At 37.5% G+C, this 20361-nt stretch overlaps 1 protein-coding gene and 1 long non-coding RNA gene across 2 annotated transcripts; both read right to left on the bottom strand.

The window, feature by feature from the left end:
- Nucleotides 1–1729: 1729 nt before the first annotated feature.
- Nucleotides 1730–12927, bottom strand: LOC125741093 (charged multivesicular body protein 2b-like). Its single transcript, XM_049012706.1, is given in 7 exon segments — nucleotides 1730–3257; nucleotides 3389–3495; nucleotides 3692–3794; nucleotides 4732–4926; nucleotides 9548–9580; nucleotides 9582–9640; nucleotides 12699–12927. Coding segments are annotated over 7 exon segments (645 nt in total). The 5' UTR covers nucleotides 12733–12927; the 3' UTR covers nucleotides 1730–3143.
- Nucleotides 12928–17995: 5068 nt separating this feature from the next.
- On the bottom strand, nucleotides 17996–20082 carry LOC125744898 (uncharacterized). The gene is made up of 4 exons (XR_007398520.1): nucleotides 20018–20082; nucleotides 19672–19886; nucleotides 19451–19519; nucleotides 17996–18132 (listed from the first exon to the last, which is right to left on the bottom strand). It is a non-coding gene; the product is annotated as an uncharacterized LOC125744898 (long non-coding RNA).
- Nucleotides 20083–20361: the final 279 nt, after the last annotated feature.

Below are 20361 nucleotides of genomic sequence, written 5' to 3'. Positions count from 1 at the left end.
AAAATACACATATACTCAAAATATGTTTTCCTGAAGCTCAGAATGATGTTACTAGAGCTAAAGCCAACGTTTCACTGCAGCGCTACAAGTTGATATAGCAGGTATCACAGGCACACAACAGCACTGTTACAGCAGCTAAGAAATAGCAGTAATAACCTACAATTAATTGCCTGGCTAGCTAAGCTAAAATTCAACTGCAAATATAATAAACAGTTTAACCTAGTTAAATGTTGATAGCTAATAATGATCAAACATTATCACTTCTGGGTTATAACATTCAAAAGTACTTCACACAGTTTATATTAAGATAAAATTAAAACTTACCTCTATATATATTTCTTCAGAAAATAAGATTTTTTTTTTTTTTTTTTTTTATAGTTTTCTTGAAACTGTTGCTGGACTGCCTGAAGGGTATCAAGGCCTAGATGACCTTAAATTTTTTAAACTTCAATGGGATTAAAACCGAGATACTCATTTTTCGGCCCAGTGGAACTAGTGATGACCTTCACATTAACCTAGGGTGAGCCAAGCCAAGCTTCCTTCTCCTGCTTACAGCTGGTACAGAATGTTGCAGCACATCTCTTAACAGGCACTAAAAGGCGTGATCACATCATACCAGTACTTGTATCTCTCAGGCCTGCTGATCTGTCTTTGTTGACTGCCAGAAAGTCTAGGCTAAAACAGAGAAGTGACTGGGTGGATTTAATTTTTAAATCTGGTCTTAAAACACACTTTTATTCCTTAGCTTTTCATTTGGTTCGAGAGAGTTGTCACTGTTTTTGTCTCATAGTGTTTTTGTTTATTTGACTTTGAAAAAGCTCCCCTAGGATGTGCTAGTTCCGTATTCTTCGTATTCTCCATTATTATTGGTGGCTGTTAACTTTTAAGTCTGATGAACTAATGCGATGATTTTAAACAGAGTTTATTAAGATTGGTTACAGAAATTAAATGGCCAAAACATTGTTGGTAGAGCCAAAATGAGAAAACATGAACTACTGCAATCAGAAAGGAAATCAAGGAGCCAGTGATCAGTTTGTGATTTCAGTTTTTCACTTTGATCTTGTGAGAATTTGAATCCAGCCCTCAGTGAGTTAAATGATTTTGCTATCCCTTGACCATTCTTACATCAATTTTTGCTCAATGAATTGCACAACGTATATTAATATTTTCAACTTGAATATTTCACTCATTGAGATATGTGTAAATATTCCTTTAACCGTACTCCAATCGCAATGAAATGAATAGAAACAAATAGTTGATTTGACTGTTAATCAGTTTAAAAATTCATTGTCATGAACTGGACTAGTTGAAATAAGCAGTACCCAGTTGATTTTCACTAGCCTGATACCCGTTTACATTTATTCAAGGTCTATGCATTTTTGTCAGAAGACTAATCAAAATATGTCAAAATTAAAAGTGATTATCTGAAGTGAGCTACTTTACAACCCTAGCCAATACTCATTCCATCAGAAAAGAGTGAAACCGTAATACTAATATTTTCAACAATGACTATGAGAAAATGTAGCTCAAAGACGGGTACGATTTTCAAAAAGTTTATAAGAAACAAATATGTATGCTTTTGACTCTTACTAAAACACCCCAGTTTACTTACGTATCCTCTGTAAACATATCAGAGTATAATCTGGGCAGGAAAAAAGAAAAATATGATGTACAGATCATCCATAAGTGTTGTGGGCAGTATTTGTGCAGGGACACCTCCAACAACATGTTTCATAAGTAAAGTTTATTTTACAATAAAGCCCTTTTACAAGCTTAAGCAATATCCTTAGACAAACTCTCTGGTAGATCTTTGACGTTCTTAGCCACACTAGGATCTAGGTAAGGAGTGGTTTCTTGCATCAGATAAAGAAACTACTGTATATAGAGTAGGGTAAGGGTATGAGTGTGGGTAACTCATTAAGGATTCCACCTCTACAAGGCAAGTATGCTTCTTAAAACAATTATCTGGGCAGTAGCTCATCTGCAGAATCGTTTGCCAATGATGGCTAAGCGACCATGAGTGACAAAGGGGATATTGTTCATGTAGCTTCACTTGAATGCATCACACATGGCCCAAGTGCATTGCAGTCAGCCACACGTAGGCAACAAAAACAAAACAAAAAAAAAACCAAGAGTAACACAGACGACATCAGATACCAGAGTTGGAAATAAACATGGTGCATCAGATGCTGCCAGGAGAGTTAGTGAAACAGATTATGCCACTCAGAGGTTACAGGAATGCTGGTGAAGGATTTGATTCAGAATACCTTAGCTAAACAAAAAGCCATAATATATTGATTGTGCACATTGTGCAGATTAATAATCCTCATCCCTATTACTTGCATTTTAAATAAAGTGGGGGGAAACAAGTTGTGTTGTCCTCGCAGTCAGGGTAGAGTCTACTATTGTATCGAGGTCCCCAGAAAAGGTATCTCGACTCTCTCCATTTAACTACACAGCGAACTTACAGCCAAATTAGGCTGATTTCTGTGTCAAACATACCCTGAATGATAAATATATAAAGGGGTTACTTGGGCGGTTATGAGAATCACGAGATTAGTCTACAATGAACTGTAGATTAGTGTTTACAAATCCCACAAAGTGAACAAGTCACCATTATATAAAGTGTAGATGAGTTCCTGATGCATTTTATAAGTATAAATGAGGGATGAAGTACTGCAAGTTTTCAAAAAATAAATAAAAAAAAATCATGCAAGACAATCCCCCTAGTAGTTTAAGAAATATCAAATGTCAGCATTAGAACTGTCAAGACCCATATGCAAAATACCTGACAAATTGACATTGAATCCTTCAATCCAAGACAGGGGTACAGTATGCATTATGGATTGTATATGCATTTACAATAAACCCGTTGACATATACGAGTCAGTATTTCAAACTTCCTACCAATTGCTGCATATCTACCTTTCTACTGTGACTGATATCCTCCACCAGAACACCGAAAACATGCACATAAAGGCCTACTGTTCGTTTATTTTAACCCAGAAAAGGAAAACAAGCATTTCTCTTCATCAACAATTAACCACACATGTGATACGTCCTGACATACAGACTTAAGGTTGCATCTGGGTGCTGAAGTAGCTTGTGTAACCAGGCAGAGCAGTGAGGCCCAGGGAAGGGGTTCAGTCCACACCGAGGGCCTTCAGTTGTCTCTCAATTTCCTCATCCGAGATAGTGGGAGCTTTGGAGGCAGAGGCACTTGGGAGGTTTTTCCCAGCAGAAGGTGCTTTCACCATCTGCAAAATATTAGGGTTAGCACTCTACTGCAAGTTCAGACACAGTAAGTAGCAAGATAACTAGAGGCTGTCCAGTAACCAGAAGGTTACTTCAGAAGTTCTGTGTTGTATGGGAAGTGATTATTGCTTACCTTATCAGAGATCTCAATGCCAATCTCATCCAGCACCTGATTCACAATATCCTGAGACTCTTCTTCATCTCCTGATTCATCAAAGATGTCATCCAAGGTGTCGTTGACTGAAGAAAAAAAAAACACTTGAAGTATGTAAAGTATAACCATAAAGGCATAGGCAGCCAAGGGAAACTAATATTCTGTTGTATTAGGGTGTACAATGAAGCTGGCCAGCTGAAAAATTACCCTGCTATGGCCACTTCAATAGTTTGCCGAAATGCCTCTTTAGATATCAATACATTTCTCAATAAATGATCTTACTCATTTCCTCTGTCATCCCCATCTTCATGTTCTCTTTCTGGAAGTTCTGCATTGTCTGCAAGGTCTTCTGCGGATCCATCTTCTTATTGACTGCCTGCATAGTCTGGAATAGAGTGAATCATATTACTGAATGTCATGTGTTTTGTCCAATTATCCACACTCAAAAAAACCTCATGGTAATCAAGTGACTATTTGCTAATTACCTAAACAGTACATCTTGAGATTGTGGGAGAAACCTAAAACAACCCTCTGAAGAAATCAATTTTAACCTACAGCCCTGGAGCTGAGACACAGCAATTACATGCTATGCTCTCAAACTGCAAGCAACAATCGCATACTGTCATAAGACCGAAGATGAACCCCTACATACCCACTGAAACCCCTTCATATCACTGAAAAATTCATGTTCCAGGCAAACATACAAAATCACATTTGAATACACAGAATAATTTAGAGGCTCTGTAACATGAGGCCGACCACTACTGGCTCAGCACCAAACAGTATATGCCTCTCCAATCCTTAACCAATCCCCCAACTCCCAGGGTACATATCTACAAAGTATTACCAATTCAAGAAAAGAAAAAACATTTCAACAAATAGCCGACTTCTGTCCGTAAGAGTCTGAGCATCAAAATATGTTTGATACAGCTGCCAATGTCCTGAATTTTGTGCACTTTAGCTTATTCAATTCTTCTATTATGATTAAATGTGTTCAAATAATTTAATAATTATTGCTCCTACTTCACTATATAGCAAGCAGATTCACACCATCAGATTTCAGCATGATGTGTGAAGCAATTTACTATCAGTTTCTTCCACAATCACTTGGCTTTTCAGCCCATTTGGCCTTCACCGGCATAGAATTAAGCCCTTATAAAAAGAGGGGCTTTGAACATCTGCTCATTTATATTGAATACACATTTACAAACATTGTTTACCAAATATTATAAAACAAATTCCATTTTAAAAATGCTAATAAAAATGCTCGTTGCTGAGGGTGCACGGTGATGCATGAGCGCGCAAATTTTGAAATGTCCTACTTTTGCAGTCGTGGACATGGCACCTGCCATCTTCATCTGGGAGTTCATGACCTTCGTCTGTGTGGACATGGAGGTGACCTTGGAGCTCACTGCATAGGTGCGGTTCTTCTGTTTCCGTAGCTGGACTAACTGCTTAGCCAGAATCTTACAGGCCTCCTTGTTCCCAGTCTTTGCCATTTTCTTGATTTCCAGTTCCTGTGTTGAAGAGGGGTTTTTTACAGTACAAGCAGAAGCAGGTCTTACGTTAAATCACCTTTGGGCCAAATCACCTTTTTTATACCATGATCCAATTTTACTGTGCCAGCTCAATTCAGCCCTACATCAACCATAGTTTTAAATTAATGCTATGATAAAGCACATAGTGCACTCTGCAATTTACGCCAATCAGTGCCTATCATACAAATCGCACTGCACATTCAGTCAATTTTAAATTAAGCATTTGTGGTTTGACTTCTTGGATAGGTTGAGTGTTCACTAGTTTTCACTAAGTATTTGCAGATTGAAGACCCATTCTTATAGGTTAATTCAAAGAGTGAGGCTGGGAAATCTGACCATGGATCACCATAGGAGCTTACTGATTTTAAAATGCTTACATTTTCAACTCTGCCTTGCTACCCTTTCAGAAGTTGCCGCAACCCAAATTTCGGTCACAACCCATGGGTTGACAATCGTTGGCTTAACCCTCTGGGGTCAAGTGCGTCGTTGGCAACGCAGCGTATTTTTCACGTATAATCCAGTTTACATCTCGCTGAAATATGTATCACAAAAAAAAGACAAATCTAATCTGTCTTTTCAAAATGTTCATTGTCGGAAGTACTAAAGTTTTTAAAATTAGGTTAAAAATCGGCAAAAAAGTAAACCATGTCACTTTGTTTTACCTGCATCGGGGGCGTGTAGTACCACCCTCACCTTGAAGATCACTATTCACATTCTAAATAGCCACATTAGCAAGTATTTAAATGCATTCGCATGGTAATTTGATGAACAATGCAACAGTGAAATGCGATCCAGATACATCCCCATCAGCGCCATGAAAGGGGGGGGGGGGGGGGGGGGGGGGGTGTGGCCAGGTGTGAATGGCTCATGCATACACATGGAAGCTCCTACATATTCAATGGAAGGAGCCCAGAAATATTGACATGAGTTAAGAAAAAAAAAAAAAAAAAAAACTTATTTATCCAACTGAATGTTACAACTACACCATTTAGTCATCTTCATATAGCCAAGACTTCGGTGATCTGGGATCAAAATAAACTGCCACCATTGTTTACTATGTACTTTTATAATGTTTCTGCAAGTGTTCCAAACTGCATTTTGCAATGTCTATACTTTGATGTCAAATTACAAACTTCACATAAATCAGATTTACAATATACATTAAAATTGAATGTAATGCCAAAACAAATAAGAAAATTTGCCACGAATTAAGTTTATGATATTGAATGAAGTGTGTGACCATGCCCCAGTCAGTGAGTGTGTTCCCTACCCCGAGACCACAGACGGTTAAAGCATGCCGAAAAGGACACCAAAAGTGCCACACGGGCTCAAAAATTCACAAATGGTTCATGAAGCTTTGTTTTGGTCAATACTACCAAACAGCATGTCTGAGAGAAGATGAACAGGTTAATTTAGTCATTATTGAATAAAAGCCAGCACTTCTTCCTATCCTTTCTTAATTCTCTGTGGATTACTACTTTCGGGATTTATCCCGGACTTAATTTTACTGTGGACATTCTGTTTGGCTTTCACTGGATTACCCCTTAAATGGGCTGCTTTGGACTTACCTGCTCTCCTGGCAAGTTGCCCTATTTTGACAGTTTTGTCTGTCTGCCAACCTACCCTATCACATTCTGCTATTTGTTTAATCAACCCTCTGTTTTCACGGCTGTATTTCCACTTGTGCTTCATTGCTGGTCATGACAAGCAGTCAGAGAGTGACCTCATTTCATTGTGTGCAAAACATGGGGCTGGCAACACATTGGGCCGTAAATCATATCAAAACTTTCATCGAGCAACTGCCACATTCATATCAAGGAAAATTTATATAGTGCTAATCATCATTATATCGCCCACCCTTACCTTCAGTCATATAATTATGACTGTCAATGGGGAGCCCAGTGAACTACAGCAGAAATACTGGACTAAAACCAGTGCAGTCCATTGAAGACGTTCACCTGTTTTTTTTTTTTATTAAAAAAAAAAAAAAAAAAAAAAAAAACACACACACACTAAAGAAAGTGAATTGGCTGCCTGTCCAAGAACCTGCACCCTAGGGAGCTAAAGTGAGGGGAAAACAAATAAATAGTAGAAACTGAAGAAAATACATTACGGTCACCATTTTTTCCTCCAGGAAAGTTATGAGCAAATCAAATACATTACTGTCAAATCTCTTTTACTATGGAATTTACAAGCAAATCCCAACCGTAAAACCTCTCTCTGTAGGGCTACACATACACACACACTACAGACCCACAGCAATTCAAAAACCACACAACTTCCATTTTTTTGGAAAACTAGACTGAAACCAAATGCTAAAACATGTATTGTTTGTGTCTAACCAATTAGTTAACACGATCAGTATTCCCTAATCTCATTTATTTATGAGTTTAGCTACAGCAGAAGGTACCGCAGGAGTCAGTGTGAATAAAATATGTATTACTCTGACACAGTTTCCATGATTTAAAATTAAATGTACAATTTTCTCTGGTCATTGTAATGTGTAAACCTGTCTTTTAGACAGTGTGGTCTATTACATATTGTGAGCAGTATGTTCAGATTTTTTGCATGGATTTAGAAAAACACCACAATGGATATCCCCACTCTTGAAAATGTGAAACATTTATTTGCAATTAAATGTGAGGCAGATAAAACTACTAGTAGATAAAACTAGCTTCGGGGTGGGTGTACGACAAATTTAGCTTACACACTTTGCCAAACAGATGGTAAAACAGGCCTAGCTAGTTAACTTTTTTTTTAAGACTCAAATCTTAAAAAGGTAAAAAAAAAATAATAATCTCTCTCTCTCTCTCTCTCACACACACACACACACACACACACACACACACACACACACACACACACACACACACACACACACACACACACACACACACACACACACACTTGTCCATGCAGAAGTAAATTCACAATCTCAAAGTAATAATGTAGTGCAACAATGTTAACGTTACAGTCCTGAGCGCTTCAAAGCTTTGGCTTGACAGAAGGTTTGGCTACCATAATTTCTATGGTAAACTGACACAGGCAGCACATTAATGATAATGCTAAATAAAGATTTTAATAGTGCTTGCATGCTTATACACTGCAATGGCTGAAATTCAAGGGGATTAAAAATTATACATGAAGCACCACACACACTTTAAGGGATGAACAGGACTAATATTTTCTAGAGGGAGATGACAATATTGTGCACATAAAGGTACATATAGTTTTACAGACTGGCTTTTGTCTAACAAGCAACTAATGGCACATGGAGACCAGGGATAGGGCTGCCCTCAGACATGATCATTATTGAAAAGCTGCAAGATGTAAATCCCCTCACTTCTAGAATGACCCATAAGAATGCACAATTAACTGCAAGAGCACTTGCTCAACTCCTATTGTCAGCAAAAAAGGGTATCAGAAACTGCAATCATGCATTTTGCTTTGAGGGTTTAATTAAATAGTACCCATTGCTCCTATGCCAGGTGATAAAGGGGCTGTTTTTGCTTTTCTGCATTTAATTATGAGAAACATCTGAAAGACAGGCGAGGATACTTTTGTGGCTTTATCCAGACATATCAGTTGGTATTTCATTTTTCAATTTATTTCTTAGGAGCTATTCGCTCACCCTGTTGTCGCAAGCACTTCAAGAATCAAAGTGGCACTTACTGATATACTACTACTTAGATTAACAGTTTCTGGAACATCGTTTGATATCCTTATCAAATGTGTAACTCATCCCCATTCAATGAAATACATAATTATTTGAAGGGGATATTCCAGACTGAGGAAATCCTAGAGTAGGTTACCCAACTGCCTAGAATGAGGACATTCAATGACATACACAAATCCTCATACTAACACTAGTAGTCTAACAATGCACCACTCATTAAAAGGTGTCCTCTAGTTTTAACAACTAAACCAAACTGACAACCAACATTACACCCTAAACTTCTGAATGGCTGGTAAAAAAGAAAAATTACTGCATGATGAATAAAGCTGCAACACAAAATTCTAATTACTGGGCCTGAGCATAAAACAGACTACAGAGGAAGACTATCCTTCAGATAAAAATTCAAAATTAAAGGCAAGATTTAATGGCAAATTTAATGCAAATGCGAAAGGAAACGCTACAAGGCAATTTATGCTAAATCATATGACTTTCTGAAAAACAGAAATGACCTATATTCAGACTTTTTTTGAATTCCAGAATATAACTAGATTAATTACAGGCCACGTTAATGAAGGATAAATGACTATCCCCCAGAGAAGCAATTATGCACAGCGTATTGTTTGTTTTTGAAATCAATAGCATGTAGTATTTTTAAAGTCATTACAAGTGGCAATGGTTTGGTTTGAACAAAAACAATGAACAAATCAAACTTCTTTAAAAACACCTTTAAAAGATCAGAAACAAATTTGTCTGTATACTAAAACACATGTAAAAGCAATTCACCCATCTTACTGTGCACAGCAAAGACATGGGATAGAGTGGTGAATTGCCCAGTTCAGGGTTGCAGCATATCGCGGCTGCTCAGCAGAAGTGAAGGCGATAGCCTAATAAGCAGCCCATGCTTTTTTAAATAACTTCACTTACCATTTGCTTCTCCTGTTTCTCAAGAGCAGCCCGGGTCCCTGGTAATCTGCCGCTGTGTGCTCCTCAGTTCCTTGTTCTGCTCTTTTATGATGTCTAGACAGAGCAACAGAAGATCAGGATCGATCCACTAAGGTAAAACTTGCAGACTTTAACATCTGAATCTCATCGACCCTGTTAATGATTTGTGGGCTTAAATATTACAAATATTAAAAACTCATTTCATGCGTTCCACAATCACAAAATTAAAAAAGGTTAATATATACAGTACAGACACTCAATACTTTAACAGGGGTACTACTGAATTTAAAATCGAGACCGACTTAAGTGGACCATCTACCTTGTGTGCTCAAACATTCCAGATTTGAAATAAAGACCCTCTGAGAAGCAAAACGAATCTCTATTAAATTACCAATGAGCAATACATGGTCTCAGAGTAGACGGGGGGATGGGGGGGGGGGCGAGTAATGCTTTGAACTTCTTAAAAATTAAAGATTTCCAGATATTTGTTATCCCATTAACAGCACCATAATTTCACTGCATAAATTTGGACCCCCCCCCCCTCCCATCTACAAGAACTAATGGAAAGGTATTACTAAATGTTGTCTTTAAAATTAGTGTTTCAGGTTGGCAAGTTCAGATGCATGGCTTGCTGGTTTCTGATACTTCAGTTCAGATACACTAAACCTGACTCACTTAATATCCTGGTCTATAAAAACAGATTTCAAAATATAATCTAGAATAAAACGGCAATCAGTGAAATAATCTACACAGATTCTCAAATCAGTTTGTACAAACCATGCACGAGACAAAGATCTAATATGAGGTTAATAAAATTCATGGCAAGAGAACCACACCCTTGGGGGTGGGGAGAAATATAGGACTCAGTACAGCCTAGAGACACAATCTTAGTTCAATAAATAGGAAAATAACCCTTTACTCTCAAATTTTGTCATTAATTTGATGTCAAGTGGTTCTAATCAAAACATTTCCATAAGATGACAGGAGAGATTCGTAGCCTTGGAAGCTCCCAAACCAAAGATAACACACTTCCTTGCATCACAATCAATGCTCCTCCAGTTCATGAATGACAAATTCAGGCAGCAACAACACATTACACATTAGCCTTGACACAGCAGCACTAGAATTAGCACTACATGCCTTAGGCTTTCCTGCCATCATGCTACTGCCCATGACACATGGCACAAAAGCTTTTCAGCAGGTCCTGCTTTGCACATAGAACTGCTTCCGACAGGTTGCAGTTCTCCATTAATTTATTCAACCAATTACAACTAACCATAAATTTTAGTCAAAATTCCACAATGGGCAGATTACCAGGGCATCTCTCTAATTGTTTCATGTAGTAAAAAGTTAAGAACAGCACAGTTTAAGGGTTCTCAACTTCAACATAAATATTACAATTACTTTAACATATAGTTTGAACTGTCCTGTTAAAATATATTTTCACTTCTTAATATTGGAGATTCACAACACTGGCAATCTGAAAACAGTGAAAAATCTGAAGTCTTTCCTTATGCAAAAAGCTGAAAATCAGAAATTCTATATATATCTCATTTCAGATAACGTTTTCAGTGTAGTCTATTTGCAGATTATGTTTAGATTCAGACAAGGCAATCGTACTCATGAGACGCCCAAAATATGTAATGCATCTTTTGACGTTTATGGTGGGCGTCCCAAATGTCCAACCCCACCCCAAAGTAAAAGTAGATTCATACTTAGCCACTTAAGACAGCAATGCGTGTATACGTATGGAATGACGTGCCAATTGACGTCTTAAATGGGAGGGATATCCTTGTAGGAAAGCCAAGAGCTATCCCAACTCCTCACACTTAACAGTAAAACACTGGATGGCTAATATTGTGGCCACCTTACCTTCAGAACACCAGGAGCAAAGACAAGTACAAAGGAAGAGAACATATGAAAGGTAACTTCTGCCTCCTACACAAAATTATTTGCGGTATATCAAAACTTACCACCATTAAATAAACTTACCTGGTGATAGTTTTTATCTCTGATGAAATAACACTTCATAAGAGAATGAGAGCTTTTAATTGGATGTTTGTTTCTAATTAACATGGCATTAAATGGTCAGTGCATTTACATTGGATCATTTTTTTACTGGAATTTCATATGGAAGTAGTCCACAGAAAGGTGTGGATACTAAAACATTTGTTTTAAATGTTACATGAGTAAGGAGAATTGCGAACATTCAACCATTTGTGGAGGTTCAGGGAACAGATTGTTGTTACGTACTAATGTAAAGAAATTAGTCACATTGACCATTTAAATTTGGCGACTAACTATAAAAGGAGAAATCATCGAAAATATGTAATACAGTAAATCAAATACACTTTAAAATTGTTCTTTCCCAAGTAAGCACTGATTTGTATCCATTCATCAAACACCTGCGATGTCATTTTTTACTGAATAACATTTCCGTGTAATATTACAAATTAAAATACAAGTCTTGATAGTCGTCCTAGAAACTACTATATGTATTACTTTACCTTAATTTCTGCTTAAAGACTATGCCTCCAAAGTCAAACCGCGAAACTGAATGTCTATTGTGCTACAACTGCGGATCGCTTAGCAAGAAGCCTATTAGTGCGGAAATGACCGTTTGAAACCTGTGCATTACTTCCTTATCGAAGGAATTAAGACGTGTTTAAAGAATTACCGGTCTACACAGTAAAAGGAGTTTCCTCGGAATAAGCGAAATCATTTTAACCATTTGCTTATTTACTTAGAAAGCAGATATGATGCTAAATACTATGATGTGAACTCCGTTTTCAAGATGATATAATTCGAAAGATGAGTGGGTATAACGGCCTCCGACCGAAGTGAAATACTGTAGCCAAAGTAATTAAACCAAGTACAGGAACAATGCACACTGTATTGTTATTTCAAATCGTCTACTACACTTCTTTTTAGTTACGCTCCGTCTGTTGCCTTCAAATTTACATGAACGGAAAACAAAAGCCTTGATTTTAACAAATGTGAGGCATTAGTTTTAAAATAACGAAAGCAGAAAGAACACGCCAAACAAGCTCTAGTTAAAAAAAAAGTTTGCTAGTAGTAATGGTGTCGCCTGGACTACACTAACTCGTTATTAAGTCGGCAAAATTTAACTCACCATCTACTGTCTTCTTCTTGAACAAGGACGCCATCACGAATAAATGTATATATTTTTGCCGGCAGAAATATAATGTACGTAATTCCACTCAGCAGTTTATATATACATGTATTTTTTAACTTCTACAGTCAAGTTAGTACTACTGCCCTGACACAGCAGTCAGGCAATATTTACGCGGCTTCATTTCCTGGTTCATTACCAAGCAGGAACTGGACGTTCGTGCCCCACGTGACCACACGTGACTGTCCCTGAGTCCTCCGACGTGACGTCACCGCCAATTCGTCCTACCACCGGGTGGCAGGCATTGTCCTGTATGTATATACCACATGCGGCACCTAGCGCATGGTCTTCTGTGTTCCTCTTTCGTTATTTCATTATTTTCCATAATTATTTAATTACTCCCAACAATTAGCCAGCTTTTCATTCTTCACCCCCAATTACCTACGGGTAGGAGAATAATGTAGGCAATCTCTTTCAATGAAAGATAAATGTGTTCTGCTAATTCATTCAATATTGGTCATGTTAAAGAAATTACCAATCAATCAATACATAGTATTTAATATTTTGACATTTAAACGAGCCTCTTAAACGTACGTGCGATGTATTGTCTGCGAATTTGCTTTCTCCTCGGCTAGTGATATGTGATATTGTACGTACGAATTATTGCTTTTGTCCTGTTTTGTCATCAGTATTTAGGATTTTATTATCCTTTGCCTTTTAGAAGTGGCACACGATAAACATTTTGTAAATAAGTATATTTGTAAGGAGATACACTTTATTGATTCCAGGGGGAATTCATTTAACAATGTTTGGTTTGTTGTGAAAGAATGTAGGGCTTTCAAGTAAAGGATGATATCACCCCAAGACAGTAGGACAAGACAATCAGGTTTGCTGCTTGGGTAACTTTTGGATGGGTGGGGGGATGTATTCCTGACTGCCCTCCGGAGATGTGGTAAGTGGAGGATGAGGAACGTCCCAGGGTATTATTCCCTTTAAGGTTATTAGGAGAATGTTTTTGTATAATCAGCAAGGCTGGCAATAGGGACCAGTACTAAACGTTCTTGTAATGATAGTAACCCCAGTGGTGATCAATTCTGCCCCAAGCAGAGACAAAATTTTACCGGTGCAATAATGAGGAAACCTCCATTTTCATTTGCAATAGAGGGTATCTTCAAAGTATATTAAAATCTACATCTCATAATGGAGCAAAGCTGTTCAACACACTGGAAGAATTCCCTCTGTTGCATTTTAAAAACATTTATCTCCTTCATGCTGTTTATGGGATTGCCTCAAGCTAGCAGCCATTCACTGTGAACTTGCTAACTACCATATGTGGTAGACAGTCAAAGAAGATGTCTTTTTGCAGATCTTGGATGATCATCTTTGATTGATTAAACAAACGTTTGATTTGTTGTTTTTAAACCTTTTTATGAAGATTGCAGCAATTATGCTTTGTTGTTCTTGCAAATTCTGAAATTCCTGAAACTTGACTCCATGTTTTAATTTTATTTGAGCCAGAAATCTAAAACCTTGTTGAAACAATAAAATACAATTCCATTTATTCTTAAATCTTTAATATAAATCGGGATTATGAAGTTCTACAATGCAACAACACCAATGGAACTAATACCTATAGTGGATAATGTAAAATAATATCAAGCAGTGTATTCAGTCTAACAATTTGATGTGCAGATACAAAATAAAGATATGTCTTTGTATTACTCGAAAGCTATAAAAATGGGACATTTTAGATTAACCAATCAGGTTCATTAATCGCCTGTAGGAAAATTTGACATTTAAAGTTTTTAAGGAAAATGAAACCCCGCATGGTCACTGGAATGTCAGATTGGGTCCATCATGATGCCTGAAATACCTCAGTCCACCTGACACAGTTGATTCAGCAAATTCTGCAATCTGCATTTCTGCTTCAGTATCACATATATTCACCATTGCATTCCCAATGCATGTGCATATTTATAGTCTTGAGTTGCCTTTATATGTACATTTTTCCACAGGTGATGGAGCCTAGGGATGGATATACCTTTTAGATGTTGTTCACTTACAATAATTATCCCAGCACCCAACCCCTCTACTCGTTAACTACAGCCTGAGGGTTAAGCAGAAGCTAGCATTATTCAAGCATGGCAAATGAATATTATTAGCATGGGGAATTGGAATGATTAAAGTCAGAAGGGCATTATGAGGACGACTACATATTGGGGGATTTCCTTGTCATTGTTCTTACTGCTGTCATTTAAAGGTTGTAATAAAGTTGTATATCTAAGACTGGTTAAACTGCAGCTCTTTGCATTTAACAGCTGCTTTCAGTACCTAGCCGTCGTTGTTCGCATAAAGACTACTGTTAATAGGTATCCAGTGTGGTAGAATTCACTGCACCAGAAACAACTAAAGTTTTCTGCATTAGAACAAAAACAAAGGTACAGATAATAATTTAATGTTTGGTACATTCTTGTCAATTTGGGAAGGCATGATAAAATTCTGATAAAAATGTAAAATGACTGAATTATTCATAATATATTTCGGTTAATATTGGGACGAATATAATGTTGGGATATATAATTATTCATATATAAATTATCCAAATCATGTTAACCAACAACCTCTAAATTACTGTCACTCATTTTGTATATTTTTCCATCATTTAAAATGGTTTATTCCCATTTCAGACTATACAAAAACAGTCATTGAAATTGGACCAGCTCATTAATTGGACCACTTAACCATCAGCAAATAAATCTTTTGCTTAACCATGAAATTTGCAAAGGATCTGTGTTGAACAGGTATTCGCAATTATCCAGCATTCACAGGGCTTGGAGTCATCAATCTGTTTAGATGACACTGATAAAGTGGTCACTTCTTTAAATTTGCTGGCAACAGAAGAGAACAATTAACATAATAATTTCAAAGTCCTAGTGGGCACCAAGAATTCCACAAGATATGGAATTACTTTCCTGCTGCAAAAAGGATGCAATTAAAATGAAATCTATACCCAAAATTGCCATAACCATATAATTGCAAAATAGCACAAGCGATGAAATTTCAGTTAACTGGACCCTTGTTTCATAGGATATGCTAATTATTACATGGTTTGTGGAAAACCACAGCATAATAACATTATGTGTATTTTATATGGGACGATTCACTTCTGTAGTACAATACCACTGAATTAGTCACTCCCACTTGTTTTTGATTTTTAATTTTTCATGGAAATTTTTGCATTTAAAATGTATACCTTTATAGTATTTTAGGAACAGTGACAGAATGGAAAATGTACATGTTTTTCATTGCTTCCAGTAATACATTTTGGAAGCTGAATTATCTGGTGATTTGCTGGTTCAATTGGCTAGAGCACAAGACACCGTATATTGCATCCCCCAGCAACCCACATCACAAGTTACAATGTGAACCCATTTAACCTCTTCAGCATGGCCAGCTCAAAAATTATATGGCTTTTGCTGCTAGCCTATTTCACACATATCCACACCCACATAATATATGAGCATGTGAAGTCACTTATCTTAATAAATATATTGTGATTTTGCTAATTGTGTAGCAACAATGCAACCAGTACAGTGCATACATTTACCCCACACCAGTATTATTTATGGAAAGTTAAATATACAGAAATTTTTCTACATACGAACCTTCAAGAACTTTCATCACCAGTACAGTAACATAGGCTCGTTCATTAGCAGTAATTGAGATCAGCTGACTGAAAACAGTGGGAAACAGAATTCAGTTGTTGGTTGTTAAAATGCACCAAAATCAATAACACAATACAAATGTTAACTTTTAAAAGCATTTTCTTATGTACAAATAGCTGTACATGTACATGTTTTCGAGAAGGAAGGTTGGCAGCTGGAGCATCATCAGCTGGATGCCTTAAGCTAACTGTATTCGACTTGCAGCCCCACTCAGAACAGCACTGGTTCATGTCATGGGGACCTACTGTATTACATTAGCATTTTCCCACTGTGAATATTTATAGATGATTGACTGAATGGGCCTAACAGTGGTGCAGTGGTTAATACTGCTACCTCACACCTCCAAGGCTGTGATTATAATTCCCACCGCATTTTTGTGTGGAGTTTGCATCATCTTCAATTATCCAAACACATGCAATTAATTGAATGGGATGGAGTACAACTCTCTGACTTAGGAATCTGGGCCTGTGTCCAGAAGGTCATTAGTTTGAGTCCTGAGGCTTACAAAGTAATGACATCACCTATGAGAAAGGCCTTTAACCCCTGCTCCAGGCGAGCCAGATAAATGTCTGACCTTACACTCTGGCTGCAAGCTTGTCTCACAGGAAAGCAAGATGGGATACACGCAGATTGGATTTCATTGTATTTGCTATATGTACACTGATAATAAAGGCATTTTATTTTACATATTACTTCACACCGAACAGCTCATGCATTTGTGACAGCATCCTGTCTGGGGAATACAGTATCCCTGCCTTATGCTGTATAGATTCAAAAATTTTAGCAACAGTTTATCCAATCCATGCAATGTGGACATTATTGCCATAATGTGTCCAAATAACATCAGAGCATCAAGATGCTTTGAAAAGTAACCTGGCCAAGTGAAATGTATAACACAAAATATGAAATAAAACTATTTTATATTAAATTTTCAAGATTCATTGCAACATTCATCTCTCTGAGAAACAAATTTTCCCATACTTTAGCCATCAGTTCTCAGAGGTGAACCTCTCTGCTTCACCAGCTGCACTCATTAAGGCTGTCATGATGTTTTAATAGTATTTACATGTGTATCAATAAATGGCAACCCAAACGGGTGTGCTCTATCGTGTGCCCTGGACGCGCATGCTACCAAGTGACCCTGTATTGCATAACTGGTTAAATGGATAAATTGATCTCTTAATAACGATTACTTATTTTCTATTGTGATTTTTAAAGAAAATCTACTGATTCTTTATGGTTGACCGCAACCAAAAACAAAGGTGGTAAGAATAACATAGCCATTACTATTATAAATACAAAAAAAAATGACGATGAGCATTAATCTCTGCTAATTATAGTTTGATGTTAGGTTAAAGTCAGTGCCGGTCCCTGCATATCCTTCCATCAGAATAGTACACGCCTTCAGTATTCCAGCTGCTGCAGATGCTTTAAAGTTCTACATTAACCCATCTCCCCACAGGTACACCTGTTTCCCCATCATGCATTGCATGTCCAAAGTCATTACCAGGCCCATGGGTGGTAATCACCAGGTACTCGTGGGTGTTGGGCACATGAGTTCACATTTCTGTACTCAGCAGGTGACAAAAGATGCTCTGCTGAAAATGGAGAAGCACAGTCAAGACCACCCTTTGTCCCAACAACTCACATTTGCTGACTTCTGCACCATTAGCTGAGTGTGCTTCTGGCATCTTCTGTCAACACATTCCCTGTAGAATATGCAACATAATACAGGTAGTCACAAAAGGGTTTCCAGTAATTACTAAGAAAGCTTTCCCAATTACAAGAGCATTAGTTAATAGTACTTGTAATTGTTACCATTGTGGCCCATATTTGGTCAAGCAATAAGCAGATACATGTACATTTCTGTGTTAAGTCTGAAAGTTGAATATTGTCCTCAGAGCACAGAAAAATGTCTTTAAAGTTTTGGCAAAAACTTAAATACCACCATTGGTGCTGGTTCAACATTGTTTTATTGTGAGAGGGAACCCACAATAAAACACACAAAGAGGACATTCTTTGCGGCTTCTACATTCTGGTGCATTTAAACAGCCTTTTAATGCAGACTAACAGAAATCTGCTTCCTCAGTCAGCGTATACAGTAACAGTACTAGACTAAGCCTATTCCTGAATAAACTAAGCTTTAACTTAAGATTAATGTTTTTTGCTGAAGACGTATGGAGTATGTTAATGATGATCAACGAATACCACCTGCTAGACAAATTCTTGTTGACCCACTGCAATTTTTTGATGAAATCAGTTTTCGAGATCGTTTTTAAATGCATAAAGTAAATTCCATGGAGGTTGTTTCCCTTTTGGAACCCAGTCTTTCATCTGTGACCCAAAGAGGACAGTCTGTTCCAGTTAGTCTGCAGGTGCTCATAACTTTACGTTTTTTGGCAAGTGGCACCTTTCACAGAGAAACTGGGAATATATGTGGGGTCTGTGAACCAGCAGTGTGTAAAGTCGTTCACAGAGTATGCAAGGCCATTTATGTTTTGAGAACTTCCCAGATGCTACAACCCAAGTTAAATACAAGTACAAATCTATGAATATGGGAACTTTCCAGGAGTCATAGGCTGCATCGACGGAACCAATATTCCCATAAAACGTCCCTCTATCCTAGATGCTGAAGAATAAAGGAACTGCAAGAACTGGTTTTCCATTAATGTCCAAGGTGTATGCACCCGCAATTACAGTTTTTGAACATCGTTGTACGTTGGAAAGGTGCCACTCGTAATTCCCGGATTTTACTTAACTCATCACTGCACGCTTGGTTTGAAAGAGGAGATCATAATGGAATATTGCTTGGTGACAGTGGGTACGCTCAAAGGATTTTTTTTGTTTACACCATACTTGCACCCAGTTACACCTGAGCAAAGCTGCTACAACCAAGCTCATGTGCTCCACTTGACCCCTAGTGCGCATATTTGGAAGAGTCGTTTTCAGTGCCTTCGGAAAACACTTGGATTCATACCAAGAAGATGCTGCATTGTCATTATTGCAACAGCTGTTCTTCATAACTACCTGAAACAGAATGGATGCCCAGACCCTCCAATACTAGAAGACGACAATCCTGATGTGCCTCGTACCTTGCTGGAATATACATTTTCACATGTTATGGTTCAAATAAATATATTCTAAAAAGTGTATTTTTGTCAGGTATATTAAAGAAAGTAATTCAATATGATGAAATAAACATTTTTTTATGTATTTATAATATATTGAGATAGTTGCATCTCACTCACCATCTTCATTTCTAGTTCTACTTGGAGAATCTTCATTTTCATTTCATGCTCCTCCTTTAGATACTTCAACTTGTGTTCATGAAATTCAATAGCCAGCTTTTCATGGATTGTGACTCTTCGGTTCCTGAGAGCAGTGCTGGCAGACATCACAGCTTCTGATGATGTGGAGGGTAAACTGCCTTGCAACTCTTCAGTTCTGTCCATTTCACTGTCACCTGCAAACAAAGAACAGTTCATATGATCAAATGAATACATTAAATGAGAAATAGTTGTCGGGTGACACAAACAAATAACAGTAACAGAAGTAGGGTTTCTAACAAGGTTGCATAAAGTTAACAATTTTTACCTGAAGTTGGTGAATTATCCTTGTAGATCAGGGGTGTCCAGTCTTATCCGCAAACGGCCGGTGCGTATGTGGGTTATTGCTGCAACTCCCTAATTAGATTACTAATTAGAGGACTGATTGGCCGAAAAGACCTCACACCTGGGTTTGAACAGCTGACCTAAAGGTTATCCCAAAAACCTGCATACACACTGGCCCTTTGCGGATAAGATCGGACACCCGTCTTGTAGGTGTTTGTTCGTTTTAATTGAACTCATTACAGATGGATTGCCATGCAGTCTTTTTCTTTGACTTCATAGTAGAGGTGTACTGTTTATCTTCATTGATGGGGTATCTGGAGACTATTG

The sequence above is a fragment of the Brienomyrus brachyistius genome, chromosome 1 (assembly GCF_023856365.1).
Source record: "Brienomyrus brachyistius isolate T26 chromosome 1, BBRACH_0.4, whole genome shotgun sequence".
NCBI lineage: Eukaryota > Metazoa > Chordata > Actinopteri > Osteoglossiformes > Mormyridae > Brienomyrus > Brienomyrus brachyistius.
This window is presented reverse-complemented; position numbering and strand designations above follow the sequence as displayed.